The 14,919-nt window shown below is 35.7% G+C and overlaps 1 protein-coding gene across 1 annotated transcript; it reads left to right on the top strand.

Annotated features, from left to right (window-relative positions):
* The first annotated feature begins 718 nt into the window (after positions 1 to 718).
* On the top strand, positions 719 to 12,615 carry LOC105032985 (AT-hook motif nuclear-localized protein 1). Its single transcript, XM_010907595.3, has 5 exons — positions 719 to 1,539; positions 2,882 to 2,949; positions 8,685 to 8,816; positions 11,347 to 11,508; positions 12,016 to 12,615. The coding sequence occupies exons 1-5, from the start codon at positions 1,131 to 1,133 to the stop codon at positions 12,280 to 12,282; spliced, it is 1,038 nt and encodes a 345-aa protein (XP_010905897.1). The 5' UTR covers positions 719 to 1,130; the 3' UTR covers positions 12,283 to 12,615.
* Positions 12,616 to 14,919: the final 2,304 nt, after the last annotated feature.

The following is a 14,919-nucleotide window of genomic DNA, read 5'->3' on the forward strand; positions in this document are numbered from 1 at the left end:
CGAATAGAGATAAAAATTTGATAATAAGCTTGGCGCTACATCAAAACTAGACTATCATGGCACTACTGTGTGTGATCATTTTTATGGGCAAATCATACCCACGTCAAGTGCACCAAATAGTTAAACACGTAGTCAATCACAATCACTCATTTTGTAAACTTCATTTATCGAGCATTGGTCTCGATATAATATTATAGAAATGAGCGTGATCTCTGGTCGCATGGTATCCGCAGTGTGGGGTACGATTTGGTGTTCTAATGGGCATCCGCCGGCACAAAACCGGAAAAAACGCGAGAAAAATGACGAGGGATGGAGTAATATCGTCAGAAAATTTTCTTTTTGATAATAAGAGACACAATATGGTTTAATTTTTTTAATTCTTTTAGCTCGAAAGAAGACAAGGAGCAGGTCGGGGGTAGGCAAAGGGCGGGCCTCCAACGTTCCCTCGGCAGCTTTAAACCCCCATATTCAATTCCCCAAATTGGAAGCGTCAATTAAAAAAATACGAAAAGTCGTACCTTTTTCCCATCTCCCCCATTTCTTTATTCCATTTTACCTCGTGATGGACGCCCCAATAAATATTTCCAAATCCAAACCCCACCCCTCGATTTTTGTGGCCCGTCCGATTAAAATATTCCCAATTTCATAAATATCTGCCATTTATGCATATATTCTATTATTTATTTATTTATTTATATTATTCATTTTCTTCCCCCACCCGTCGTTGAGTTCTTTCTTTCTTCCCCCTCCTCTCTTCGCTGCCAAGCGGCTTTCGAGGATCGCCGAAACCGCCGGGGGCGCGACGAAGTCGGTAGCGGTTTTCCGACACGAAACACTGGTTTCCCGACCGGCCGAGGAAAAGTCGGGTGGCGGTCCGAGCGAACCGGGAATTTTGACTGATTGAGAAAGAGAGAGAGAAAGAGGAGGCCTTGGCGACGAGATTGAAGCTTGGTCACTCGAGCTCTTCTCTGCTCTCCAATGGCAGAAGCTCGGTGAAAGCCTAGAAGACGCAATCGAATGCTCGGAAATCATTGGTTTTGTTCTCTGGAATCACGATCAGGCGTTCTGTTTTGATCCGTTTGGAGTTCTGGGAGGGGGTTTTGCTAGGGTTTTTGGGAGCTTATCTATGCATGGAAGGGAGAGATGGCTTGACAGCTGGGGCGGCGGCACCGGCGGTGACGGCGCCGGCGGAGGCGGCGGGGAGCTACCAACCACCGCCGCAGCAGCCCCCTCTGGAGGCGGCGGCGAGGAGTGAGGGCCCGAGCCAGGCGGAAGGAGGGACGGCTGCCCCGCGGCCTGCGGGGGTGGCGGTGGGGCCGGCGGCGGGGAGCGTGGGCATGGGGATGGTGAAGAAGAAGAGGGGGCGGCCGAGGAAGTACGGGCCGGATGGGAGCTTGCTCATGCCACTGAGTCCGAAGCCGATCTCGGCGTCGGCTCCTCCCGGCGAGTACCATCCGGCTCCGGGAATGAAGCGGGGTAGAGGGCGGCCAGGGGATTTCGTCAAGAAACCACAACACGCAGTCGAGTTGGAATCTTTAGGTATTATGTGCCAAAACTCCATCTTTCTACTGTTCTACATTGAAAAATTCGAGTAACTTGTTTCTCTTTGACTGTCCTACTTTTCAGACGTTTTTGCTTGGTACTTGGAAACTTGTTTGAAGGTTGTGGTTTCGTTGTTAGATAATGATTTTAACTATAATTACGCTCAGGATTTGATTTTTACTGCAGCTTAACTTTATTCGACTGCGGTTGTTTCAGGTTTCGAGTTTCTTGGAAATTAGTGGGCTGTAGCCTGTAGATATATGAATGTTTGTCTGTCTGCCTGTCTCTTTCCTTGCCTCTCTCTTTCTCATTGCAGTTGAATTTGGTTGGGACCTTTCAGATTGGGGTGGTGATACAGGGTTTTGGAAATTAGTACGTGGGACCTGTAAATGAGATATCTTTCACCAGATCTTTTGAGAAATGGAGTTATTTCTTGTGGAAAAGGCCAAATTTTGTGGGGTTTGCAAAATCCGAATCCTCCAGAGTCCTCATTTGGTTAAGCCTTGGAATTTTCTGGTTTTCCATATATATGCTCTGAAGAAAACTCACAAGACATGAAATCAGGAGTGATCATGATATTGAATCAAGATTTGGGCTACCCCACCTTGTGGGCTTCTAGAATCAGATTCATGCATGAAATAGTAAGTTTAGCTTATAATTTGTCTAATGGTTGCGAAGATAGGCTTAGTGCTGTAATGTTAGTGATGGGACCCCCAAAATCTTAGGAAGATAGCATCATTTGACTTAGTTTATGTTGATAAAATAATTCGCATGTTGGTCTTGTTGTTCCATGCTGCCAGTACTAATGACCTCCTCAACAATGCTGAAGTTGAATCCAGTTAATCATTTTATAGTTTATGTGCTTTTATGTTGTTAGGCTCTCCTATTTTATTATATAGGAAAGAGACCATTCAATTCCCTGTATCAAATCTTCGATTTTTCCTTTTTAGGCTCTTTGTGCTTATTATACTCTATAGAGATAATGCAGTTCCCTGTAACAGACCTTTGATTTTCCCTCTCCTCTGGACTCCTAAGCATAAGTAAAATTGGAATGCAATATTGTGGTTGAATGTGATTAGACCGCATAAGCAATAATTTATGTTTTCCATCCCATCCTTCCAGGTTGTGTGGTGGACCTCCTTATCGCCTGTAGTTGCCCTCACCCATAACTGGCAGCTATACCATAACAGAAATTCATGGTGCGATTTTTTCACATGTTTGGGAGTGATTTTATCCATTTAGTAGCAAACATTTATTCTTAAATTTGTTTTATCCATTGCATGAGTCCATACCTGGGGATTTCTACAGATTTGTTATGTTTTTTAAACTTTCTTTACAGGTGAAATGGTTGCGTGCTCTGCTGGTGCAAATTTCACACCTCATGTCATCACTGTTGCAGCTGGCGAGGTATTATAATTCTAAATCTTGTGTTCATTTTATTTATTGAATTCTATTTGTCATACTGGATGTTGAAATACCTCTTTTCCCTTTTCTGCTCCATTATGTGTATGCTATAATTATTTGACAGCAGGGTATTATAGAAAAAATGGTGCTTTCTCTTCCCAGTTCATGGACGTCTGGAATGGAACCGGCAGTAGGGTGTGTTAAGTATTAGTGAAAATGATGTTGCTTTTAATAATGTTAAATCTCCATCGGAGTCAGTTTGGTATCTATATAAATGTGATCCTGGTTATCTCGTAACTTTTGTGCTGTTTTTACATTATCTCATTTGTTCTGATATGACATAATAATTGGCCTCATAATGTCATTGCCATGATTTTGCAGTCCTTATAAGTGAATGGTGCACATATTAACCTTATTCTAGAGGTTTCTTTTTTCTTTTTTTTTTTTTGGCAGGTTGCTTGTTTTCATGTACTAGTCAGATCCTAGAGCTAAGTTATCTGAAATATTTCGTTAAATTTATGATTTAACTATGTAAGTTGATTTGGTTTGATGTGCATGCTTTTGCCAAAATGATGGTACCTATGGTGGTGGTTGTTTCATACTTCTCTTGCGGTGAAGGCAGTCAGAATTAAAGCTTTAAGCTTTGTCCATAATCATGATAACTTTCTTTGACATTTTTTCCTCCAAGCTGTCATGATTTGTGGCACCACTGCATTTGTTTATCAAATAATATATGGTTTCACTTAAGCTCATTGAGTGGAAACTTGTGTAGGAAAAATTAATTGTTGATGTAAATAATAAATAGCAAAGTGTTGATGCTGTTGTATTGAGTGGTTGCTTTTAATGTACCTTGTCAGAGCATAGAAATCTGCACCTAAGACTTTCATAGATGTATTTTGGAAGCAATAAACAGTTTTTTGGTAGTGTCTATGCTCCCTCTCTCTGCTTTTTAAGACTCCAGGAATGATGTTGATCTACTACCATGCATGTAGCAGTCATATATATATTTTCCCCTTTATTGGTAAAACATGCAGGTACTACCACACTCTCAAAAGTAGTTGATATGTGAAATTTACAATTAGTGAATTGAACTCTTGAGTTTTCTTTTGGATGTGTTGCACTATTTTTGTTTTTCTTTGAAATTTGAAGAGGTGATTCCTAATACATTGCTTCTAAACCATGAAGTAAATATGTTTGACATAATCATATAGCTTTGGACAATGATAATTAAGGAATTCTTAAGATCCCGAATTTCGCTTGAGGTCTCACCATTTATACCTGGATCATCCCTGTTCAGATTTGATCCAATAATGGTCTTGGTTGTTCCTGGTAATCCCCAGGTCACATTTGCTGCTTGGCAAGATTTTAGTTGGAGATTTAGAAAAATTCCAATAATTGAAATTCATCTCAAGTTTATTTCGTGATAGAATCCTAGTCTACCATTGCACTACTGGGATTAGAGGAATTGAAAAGAGAAACATACTCAAACACACTTGGTCTTACCAGCTTTTAATGTACAAATTACCTTTATCCTGTAATTATGGAGTAGTAGGAAATTATTTTTTCAAAGTTTGTAGGTTACCTAAAATGTTAATATGTAATTAAGTGCATAACATGAAGATGCAAAGTTAATATAATTTTATGCTTCTATTATCGTACTAATTTGTTTTACAAGAGAGGTCAAAATTTGTGCAATGCCCTCATCGAAATTCATCATTGTCCTCAGACTTGACTCCCCATTTTTGCATGTGGAAATAAAATTGCAACTTAAAAAATCTTATTTTTCTCTTCACTTACGTTTTTACAATTAATTCATGTTATTGATATTCAATTAAATATGTTTTATTTTTTACTTTCTAACACACATAATTTGTATAGTTTTGCTATGTGATTTGCATCATAGAAACTCGGTATATGGATAAGTCTTTCTATTGCTTCTGAATTATCTTTTGCTTGATATTTCCCTAAACTAGTGAACATGATATGTCAAAAATTGTTGTTGATGTAAATTTGTGAAATCAGAGATGTCATGTTGTCAAATGGTCGAACCAGCCAATAAGAGTTGTATGTGCCATGCAACAAGTGTCATGTCTGGTACTGATGACCTTATATTCCCTAAAATTACTTGGTTGCGATTATTTTTTTTTTTAATTTAAGGGATTCAACCATTACCAACACAATATCTCTTATTGGAGACTACATGAGGCAAACTTAAAAGTTAAAAATATAACTAGCCAACTTCTTCCATATCCTATTAAATCAATTTGAGACGAGATTACATTGAAGAAAACTAAACAGAAGCCTGTCTAAAATAAATAATTATTCTTAATTTTCATCATATTGATGTGTCCTCAGCCACTTGGTTCACCAATGGACATGGCATCCTTTGGGGCACAAGTGTTGTGCCTGCCCTCGATGATTTTACCTCCAACATCCCATTTCATGTCTGATACCATAAATCTTTCTTTAGCCGCATTGAGTTTAATTAATGTCACCACAATTTTTTGAATCATTTTGGGCCTAAATGGCTATTTCATCAAGTTTCCATCTCGCACAAATTGTCCTAGTTTGGGGTTTTAATACAGTTGGTGAGTTCATTCATAGTCATTTGTAATTATTCCCTTTTGAGAAGGCATATCTGACTATATGGTTGAGGAATCATCAATAAATCCACTTCTGAAGCAAGAAAAGCAAGAGCAGAATTATCAATAAATCCACTTCTAAAGCAAGAAAAATAAGAGCAATAATATAAGGAATATGTACTTATCTGACAAACCATTTACAAGCAAGTCTACAAGGATTGAATAGCTTTCTTTTATATGTTTCACTTGACTATACTTTTACTAGAGAATTGATTAATATAAGCAAATTATGTTGCCTATGAGCCCACATAATAGAAAAAGAAGGAAATTCAAAACCCACCTGGGGGAAAAAGCTAAAAAGGTGTGTAAATTAAAAAACTTTGCTTGCTGAAACTAGTACCAAGAACTTAAATTCATCAAACAACTAAGACGTTAGTTGTTAATATCCCTTTAACCAACCATCAAAAGTCAATAATTGATATCTTGGTTATGATTCTTTTGTTCTTTTTTATTTGGGGGGGATGGGGAGAGAGAGAGGGGAATTTGTATTTCTTCAGTAAACTTATTCACTCTATCTTACCAAATAGGCTTAGGGAAATAAAGAAAGGAGACCATCATGGTTATAATAAGCAGTTAACGATGATCATCAAAATCAACATCAACAATTTTTAATGCATTTAAGTGCACTCAGAAAGACTTTAGGTTGGATGCGGGCAATGGTTGGGAAGGGACCAAGCCCACACCATCCTTAGCCTTATTATAACTTGAATTGACAATGACGGTTGGTCTGAGCACAAAGGCAGATTGAGGTTTAGCTAAGGGTGAAGCTTGGTCGGAACTATTTTTTTAAGGCCAAAACTTTATAAGTTAGGGTGCCAATGGAGATAAAGGATGGAAAGCAAATGCTTTTGGGGTGATACAATAGCACCTGGTGTCTTAATGGCTGATTGGCTAGTTTTTTTTTTGGGGACCGGGCGGGGGGGGGAGGGGGGGTAGTGTGTGTAAGAGAGAGAGAGAGAGAGGTGGTGACATGGTGGGTAACTTGATTACAACATGGAGCTATGAAGACATCCAATTAGTTGTTTGAGGGAGCCGGTCATTGTGTGATCATTAGGGTGCAGCAAACCATGCCATATGAGTGCTTGACGTGTGGGAAGAGCAGCTATGTGCTAAATCTGTACCTGCATGGAATTCGGTGAAGGGCGAGGAGAAATGTTTGGGGAATGTAGGGTAGCCCAACATGTGGTTTTTATTCCCTTGTCATGTGATATTTGTTGAGCTGGCCTTTGGTTTGGTAAAGTGCAGCTTAAACCTGCCCAAATTTAATTTGGCCTGGAAGTTTAAGCTTGACCAAGCCAAAAGTTCTACCCATTTGAATCAAGCCTTGCAGATGGAGGCCTGGCCTGGTAGGTCAGCTGTCCTGGCCCATTTCCAGCCTACCGAAGGATCACAATATGCTCATCATTTGCGATGTAACTCCTCTGGATGCTAGGGTTTATTTATGAGTAAATAACTTCAATTTAATTTTAAGATTGTTCCATCTGAATTATCTGATTATATTTGGTCTTTCCATCAACAGATTGTTTAATTCAACTTCAAATTTAAATACAGATCTGCCACCAATAGAATCTCTTCAATAGATTTATCAAACTATTTGCCAGATCCAGATCTTATTGGAAGTACTCTGCTACAGAACATCAGAAATAAATTGCTAAAAAAAAAGGAATATGACTTGGTAGAAATCGAAAGGAATAGAACTAGATTGAAAAGATAAGAAAGTAGAATTAGAAGAAAAAGGAAAGAGTGGCCTGCAATCTTTCTTTCTTTTACTAAAGTTCTCTACCTACAGCTTCTTCAAAATAATGATACCATACACTTGGGTGTGCCGGAAGTCGGTCCACCACCTTACCCTCTTGTTGTCATAGGGCTCAAAATCTAGAGTAGAGTGAATCGATTTGGGTGAGATTGGGCTGGAGCAATCTTCGAGATCTAGCGAAAACTTTGATTTACAAAACTAGTCAAGAAACTGGATGGGAATCCTTCGGTTCTTGATCCTTTGATGCTTAAGTCAGTTCGAGCTTTGGGAACAAGGGTAGAAAAGAGTGGAAGAGCGAGAGAAATTGAATTGAATTGGAGGAGAGTTGGGTAGGAGCCAAGAGTCTGGCTTAATTTTTTACTGGCAGAGTTTCTCCTAATTTCAGAGAGCAAAATTTATCGATGGAGGATCTCTGACTCTCTATTTATAGAGGGGTTGAGGAGGTTTTTCCAGAATTCGTTAGGCCATTAGAGAAGTTTGTTAGGCGGTTATTGAGCTACTTATAAATAAGCTGGCGTACAGCTGTGCATCTGAGCTGAATATGAGATCGTGGTCAGCTGTGATCTGGTTGAGGAAATCATGTTGTTTGCAGAATAGTTAAGTCCATCACAATAATGGTTCACTTTAGTAGATGACCGGGGTGAAATAGAGATGCCATAACATTCATCCCGGATAAAGATATCAGGATTCAGGTCGGTAGATATCCAACCTGAATATTTTTGTTAGTTGAGACGTCCGGATAGAATACATAAGAATGCTTTTTATTCAGCCTAGATAGAATAACCAAAACGGCTCTATCCCAAGAGATTTCAATCATTACTTGTACCCATGCACTTTATTCCAACTTTAAGGAGAAGCTACAATGTGATTCATGGTATTTGTTTTGCCTCCATGTTGTGGAGAGAATATGTTTCCTTGACATCATGAGTGGAAATCAACATGATTTTAATTTGCCTTTTATAGATGTTATAGATATGATATGTGGATGATTTGTTTGTTTAAGTTCGAAAGGAATGATATGCTATAACAAATTTTAGTTAGTTTTCATTTATATAGGTGCTTTCTATTGGAGCTTATCAAGCATATGCTTCTACAAGGCTTTTTACTAGTTGCTCCTAAATGTTCTTAATATTTGACTTTATGATTGATGGATATTGAGTTCTACTTGTATCAGAACATACAGAAGGTAATCCTAGGGCTTAAGTTCCTTGTTATTGAAAGCAGTTGATGATGTAAAAGTAGTTATTGTGTATATGCAATAACATTTTCTGTTGTTTCTTTTTGCCATTGTTTGAAGTTATTCTTATCTGAAGTAATTTGCCTTTTTTTTCTTTTAAAAGGATGTCACTATGAAGATCATATCTTTTTCTCAACAAGGGCCTCGAGCAATTTGTATCTTGTCTGCTAATGGTATAATTTCAAATGTTACACTTCGTCAGCCTGATTCCTCTGGAGGTACATTAACTTACGAGGTTTGTAATTATGCCCTTTTCTTTTGGAAAGATAATTCCTTCTTTTCGTTGGTTAAAGCATTGGAGAACCATGTAGAATTTCTTCATAGTTTCATTTTCATGATTTAATTTCATTGACATGTTAGATGGCCTCATGTAGATAAAGCAATTCTATTGATTACAACTTGATTGTCAAATTAATGTGTTACTGTGTGGTATTTCTTAGGTATTTGATTTGAAACTAGAGAGTCGAGTATCCAGTTTGATGCGGTTATCTTCAAGATTTCTATTTTCATTTTCAAGTTGTATGATTCCTAGATGAAACATCACTATAACCAGATATTTTAGGTCTTTCAACTTATGCACCATCAACATCGGATGAGGATCATATTTGAGGATACATGAAGTTAGAAATACTTGAACCACATAATTTGATGCTTAGTATTCATGGGAGGCTCACCTTTTCCCTTCATAATACATATGTGGATGCATCCTGTCTCCCACGTATTCATTCTTTTAAATATTTAGAGGTATTTTCTTCTATTTGTTTATGAATTGTATTGCACACTATGATGGTGTTAACCATTTCTGGGCAATACATATGCTTAATATTGTTGCCTATATTGAATTTTGGATTGCTGCATATCATGCCCAATCATCTTGCAAGCACCAATCTTGGTTCATATCAATAGCCATAAAATTGTTAACTCCATACCACATATTTAGAATCTTATAGCGTATCTACTGCGACTTGTTATCCATGTTTATATTAAATGAAATATGAGAAATAAATTCTTAATGCTTGGTGTACAAACTCCTTGACTGAGGTGCTTAACTCAATAGAGAATTATAGACCAATAACTCCAAAGTAAGTATACATCTAAAAATCTATTTAATTTTTAAAGAGACTTGTCATAGTCTTTATCCATTTTGTGAAGTATAAAATATTGATAAATTTTGTTTATAATCTTTTTAATAATAGCATTCAAATATAAATATAGGGAGGAACCCATGTAGCAGAAAATGTTAACATTACCGATTTCTTTCTTTTCATATAAACAGGCTTCGTTTATGACTGATAAATACATAATTTGTGTACGAAAGGATTTTTCTTTACCTTGTGTCGAAGGTTTTTATGTTGGACTAGATTTTCTGACACTTGTAGGGATATTTTAGTCTTTACTTCTGTAACCTAAAGAATATATTTTTTTAATAATTTTATCTAATTTTTGTAGCAGGCCTCTGATAGTGTTGTTTGATGGACCCTGTTCCTAGTCTGCTACTGATTTAATTGCTACCAAATAGGCTTTGCCAAGGCCTAGCCACTAGCTAGTCAAAGCCTACCATTCCCTAGACCTCATGGAGTTGCATCAGCCCAAAGATGGACATGTTGAATTGGTCTTTCTTTGTGACCTTTTGCTTTCAGTAAGAGGTTGTAGTTGCTAAGCTAATGGATGATTGAATTTTTCAAATTAATGTAGTTCTTGTAGAAAGGCTGACTTTAAAGTGATAAGGGATGTGCAAATTTTTAGACTTTAGTAGTGGTGACTTACTTTTAATGGCAACCAGACTATGAACATTTTAGTTTGTCTACTATGTAAAATACGAAGTGCTCACATGAGGTGGCAGTTTCTAAAGTGTGCAACAACTATTAAACAAACTATGAGGACGAATTAGCATTAGCTGATGTGGGTTTTATAGCTGTGAACCATTGTTCATGTCATGACCTAGTAATTTTTGTTTTGTTCAGTGCTTGTTCTTCTTTGATTACTTATTAAATCTAGTGTTAGATTACATGATGTGAATGTCGATATTTGAAAAACTACATGTATCATCCATCTTGTATTCAAAAAATTTTGCTTTTGGTAACCACATATTAGCAAAACAAGGATGGAAGATGAAAGAATGTTGATACTGTAAAAGCCAAGTATATGCAAGGGATTGTATATAATCAGCAAACACCATCATCAGTGACCAATTAATTGGGTTAACACCACCAACCATGATTTATTAGTTGATGTATTCCCCAGGAAACTTCTATCATATTATGATGTGCACATATGATTGTATGATTATTGCTTTCAATTAGATTGTTAAATAATACGTGTACTATGTGGGCCATCCTATACAGATGTAAAGCTTGATTTTATGGTTACATGGGTTCTATTGAATCTTTTGATTCTCTTGGTGTACTTTTATTCTTTTATTTTTCTGTAATGAGTGAGTATTTTATCAAACTAATATCCGGATAACTAGGGCCTAGGGGTTTATGTAGATGACTCGAAAAAATCTATACCTTTTCTCCCTAGTTACCAATGTACTTCAAATATATAATTTGTAATCAATATGAACCTGTGTACTATTTCAAATATGAGATTTTCTGCATATTTTTATTATATGTATTAAGCTTATTTTATTACTCTTCTTTGAAATGTGTGCAATAATATTATCTTCCTATTTTTATGAGCTTTCTGCTGTTATGCCTATGATTTGATCATGTACTTTTTGTTGCTTATTAACATATTTTATGTTCACTGGACTGATTTTGTAGGGTCGGTTTGAGTTACTCTCCTTATCTGGATCATTTATGCCTACCGATAATGGAGGTACAAGAAGTCGTTCTGGTGGGATGAGTGTTTCTTTGGCAAGTCCAGATGGTCGAGTTGTAGGGGGAGGGGTTGCTGGTCTGTTGGTAGCTGCCAGTCCTGTGCAGGTAATACTTTTCTTCCACACATTTCCAAGTTCTATGCTATAAAATCTTCAACTTCACAATTCAGGAGGTATGTCCTTATCATCCTCCTTTCAAATTGGATGCATGGTTTAGATATGATTCCGTCTCAAGTTCAAGAGTTCTCCCAGTAACATCTAAATGGCATTTAGATAAATGAAAAACATGCATAGTTATGTGGAATTGTTTGCAGTAATGCAGGTAAAAAAAATATACTTTTTTTTTTTTGTAAATATCTTCCTGTTCATCATTCATATTGAAATTTAGCATCACGAATCATTTACAAGGGGCACAGAGCCTTACTGGCATACAACATATTCAATTCTACTTAATCACACAACATATTGGTCAGTTATAATAATTTGGATATCAAGATTTTACTGAGTTACAAATTGGCCTTTGAAAAAGCCTCTGCAACTTAAATTTACGCCGTTCCAGCTAGCAAGTATTTAATTTAAATGAATTATTGGCTTTCCCCTTGTTCTGCAATAGGTCGTAGTTGGCAGTTTTTTGCCAGGCTACCAAATGGAGCAGAAGAGCAAGAAGCCAAAGTTAGAAGCTACATCTGTCTCTTTTTCAGCAGCTACCATTCAGATTCCGAGCTCGCATGTAGAGGTGGCTTACAGTAGCGGTCAGGGGACCGGCACTTCAGCAATGCCAAAGACAACTCGTGCAACTACCTCCTTCAGAGCAGAAACCTGGTCTGCCTCTATACCTGATGACACTAGGAACTCCTCAGCTGATATCAATGCATCTTAATTAAGGGTCAGTTCACTCGAAGCTTCACACAGTGTGAGCCTCAGGGGCTTCTAACTGATCGGAACCTGGCTCTCCTTGATGAGGTGGCTTCAGAGCAAGATATGGCATTGAAGTAGTTGAAGTTTTCAGACTTGCTCCTAACTTATCTTGTAAGCTAAGTGATATGCATTTAGGTTTCTACGGTTGAATTGAGTAGCTGTTTGTTTCATAGGGTGTTGTATTTCATTAGCAATTGGAGTTTTTGTATTGTCCACTACTGTCTAGTTTAATAATTTCCTTTATTGTAACACTGTTTTAATGAGTTATGCTGGAGCCAAATATTTGCTTGTTTCAGTGAAATTTCCATTTGGTATGTGCCATTAAGAAAATTATTACTTTAATCAATTTTTGACATCTTACTTTTTTATTCTCATTGATATTTGAGTAGAGTATCATTGGTGGTCTTCGACTGGGGGTGAAAGTGAATCGGATAATATCTATCTAGATTTGTTCTCATATCTAAATCTATCTGGATATGGATAGAAGTTCATTCAATTAATATTCATATCTATATCTGTTAAAAAAAAATAGATATAGATATGGATAAACAACTATTCAATGCATATTCGAATATCTGATTTTTTTTATAATTTTATTTAATTTTATATAATTTTTATAAATTTAAAAAAAAAATAATTATATTAATATGTTATTAATTTGAGTCATCATTTATTTAGTAAATTTTTGATTCTGTAGTCAAAGTTTAATCGTCTGATTTAAATTTATATTTATATCCATATTTCTAAAATATGATTTGTATCCATATCTATTTAAAATAAAGAGATAAATAATTGTATCTAATTAATATTCATATCCATATCTATATTTATTAAATAAAATATATATATATGGATATAATATTTAATCCGTATCCAATCTGTATTCAGTTCTATCTTCTAGGAAAAGCCTGTTCATTGATAATTCTTGGAAGAGAAGAATTCTTCCACAAACTAGTGGAATCAATCACACACAACAACACTACTGAACTTCTGGTACCAACTCTATAAGATTGTGACAACCTTTTTATATTCTTAGATGAGATTCTTTGTGCACTGCAGGTGATGTAAAAAATTTGATGTGGAGCGCATCATTTTTTATAATTGGTCTATATAACCACTACTTTCCAACGCATATTTAATGTATGCTGTTTTATTTTTTTATTTGAGATTTTGAATGACAAAAGTATTTCTACTCTTTGGAAAAAATTATGACATCTTATATCTATATTATGATATTTTGTGTGTGTAAGAAGTCATAATTTGACGCAGAATGTCATAATATGCCACAAGATGTTATAAGTTTTTTTAAAGAGTAGGAGCATTTTCGTTATTCAAAATTTTCAAATGAAAAAGTGAAATTGTAGGCATTAAATGCATGTTGAAAAGTGGTTGGATAAAAATCTCTTCCATATTATGATATTATGGATCATATTATGATATCCTATGTGTAAAAAGTCATAATTTGACGCAGGATGTCATAATATGCCATAACGTGTTATAATTTTTTTAAAGAGGGATATTTTCATCATTCAAAATTTTAAATGAAAAAATGATACTGCAGACATTAAATTCACGTCGAAAAGTTGTTGGACAAAAATGCTTCTCCTATATTATGATATCCTAGGTCATGATATGACATTCTACATGTAAAAGGTCATAATTTGATGTAGGATGTCATAATTAGGGGTGTAAAAAATTTTGATTAAACCGCCTAAACCATCCAATCTGATTCAAATCGAATCAAATATGATAGTTTGGCAGTTTAATTGGTTCAATTTAGTTGAATAAAATAGAAAAACCGATGTTTCGATTTGGTTATTGATTTATTGATTTATGTGATCCATTGGAACTGAATCAAACCGACAAACTGAAATTAAAATACTGTCATTTTATATATTTATATATACACCTATATTACATGCTTTATATATTTATATATATACTTATGTTACATGTATATTCAAAGTTGGACTATGTACTTTGTATGAATTAAAAATTTAAAATATTGATTTGACCTTATTTCAATCCAACTTAGATTAAATTTGACTTGATTATGAATCATAATAAAGGATCAAAAAATAAAAACTAAATCAACCAACCCACTTAAATCAAAAAATTGTTCAAATCGTTCAAATATTTGGAAAAACTACATGAACAAACCGAACCGATATAAAATCGAACTGAAAAAATCGGTTATGTTTAATCAAATATTTGGTTTTAGGAACCTCTTAAACTGAAATGTCAGTTCAGTTTTAAAAAATCACTTAAAATCAAGCCGACCGAACTGATTTCAACCCTAGTCATAATATGACGTAGGATGTCATAATTTTTTCAAAGAAAAAGAGTATTTTCGTTATTCAAAATTTCAATTGAAAAAGTGAAATTATAGATATTAAATGCACGTTAGAAAGTGGTGGCTTTGCAGACCAATCAGATAAGATGGTGCACTCTATATCGGATTTTTACACCATTTGCCGTGCATAAAGAATTTTTCATTCTCAGATTCATTAATAACTAGTATGGATTTGGGGCAGCAGTCCTCCGCAGCCCAAATGCAACTATCACCTTCTTAGTTGAAATTTATTGTAGCCGCTTCTGA

Source organism: Elaeis guineensis, chromosome 4, assembly GCF_000442705.2.
Source record: "Elaeis guineensis isolate ETL-2024a chromosome 4, EG11, whole genome shotgun sequence".
NCBI lineage: Eukaryota > Viridiplantae > Streptophyta > Magnoliopsida > Arecales > Arecaceae > Elaeis > Elaeis guineensis.

Coding starts and splice junctions, on each gene's coding strand:
- LOC105032985 (XM_010907595.3), top strand. CDS start 1,131: ATGGAAGGGAGAGATGGCTTGACAGCTGGGGCGGCGGCACCGGCGGTG. Junction 1,540..2,881: donor AGTCGAGTTGGAATCTTTAG/GTATTATGTGCC, acceptor CTTTCTTTACAG/GTGAAATGGTTGCGTGCTCT. Junction 2,950..8,684: donor TCACTGTTGCAGCTGGCGAG/GTATTATAATTC, acceptor TTCTTTTAAAAG/GATGTCACTATGAAGATCAT.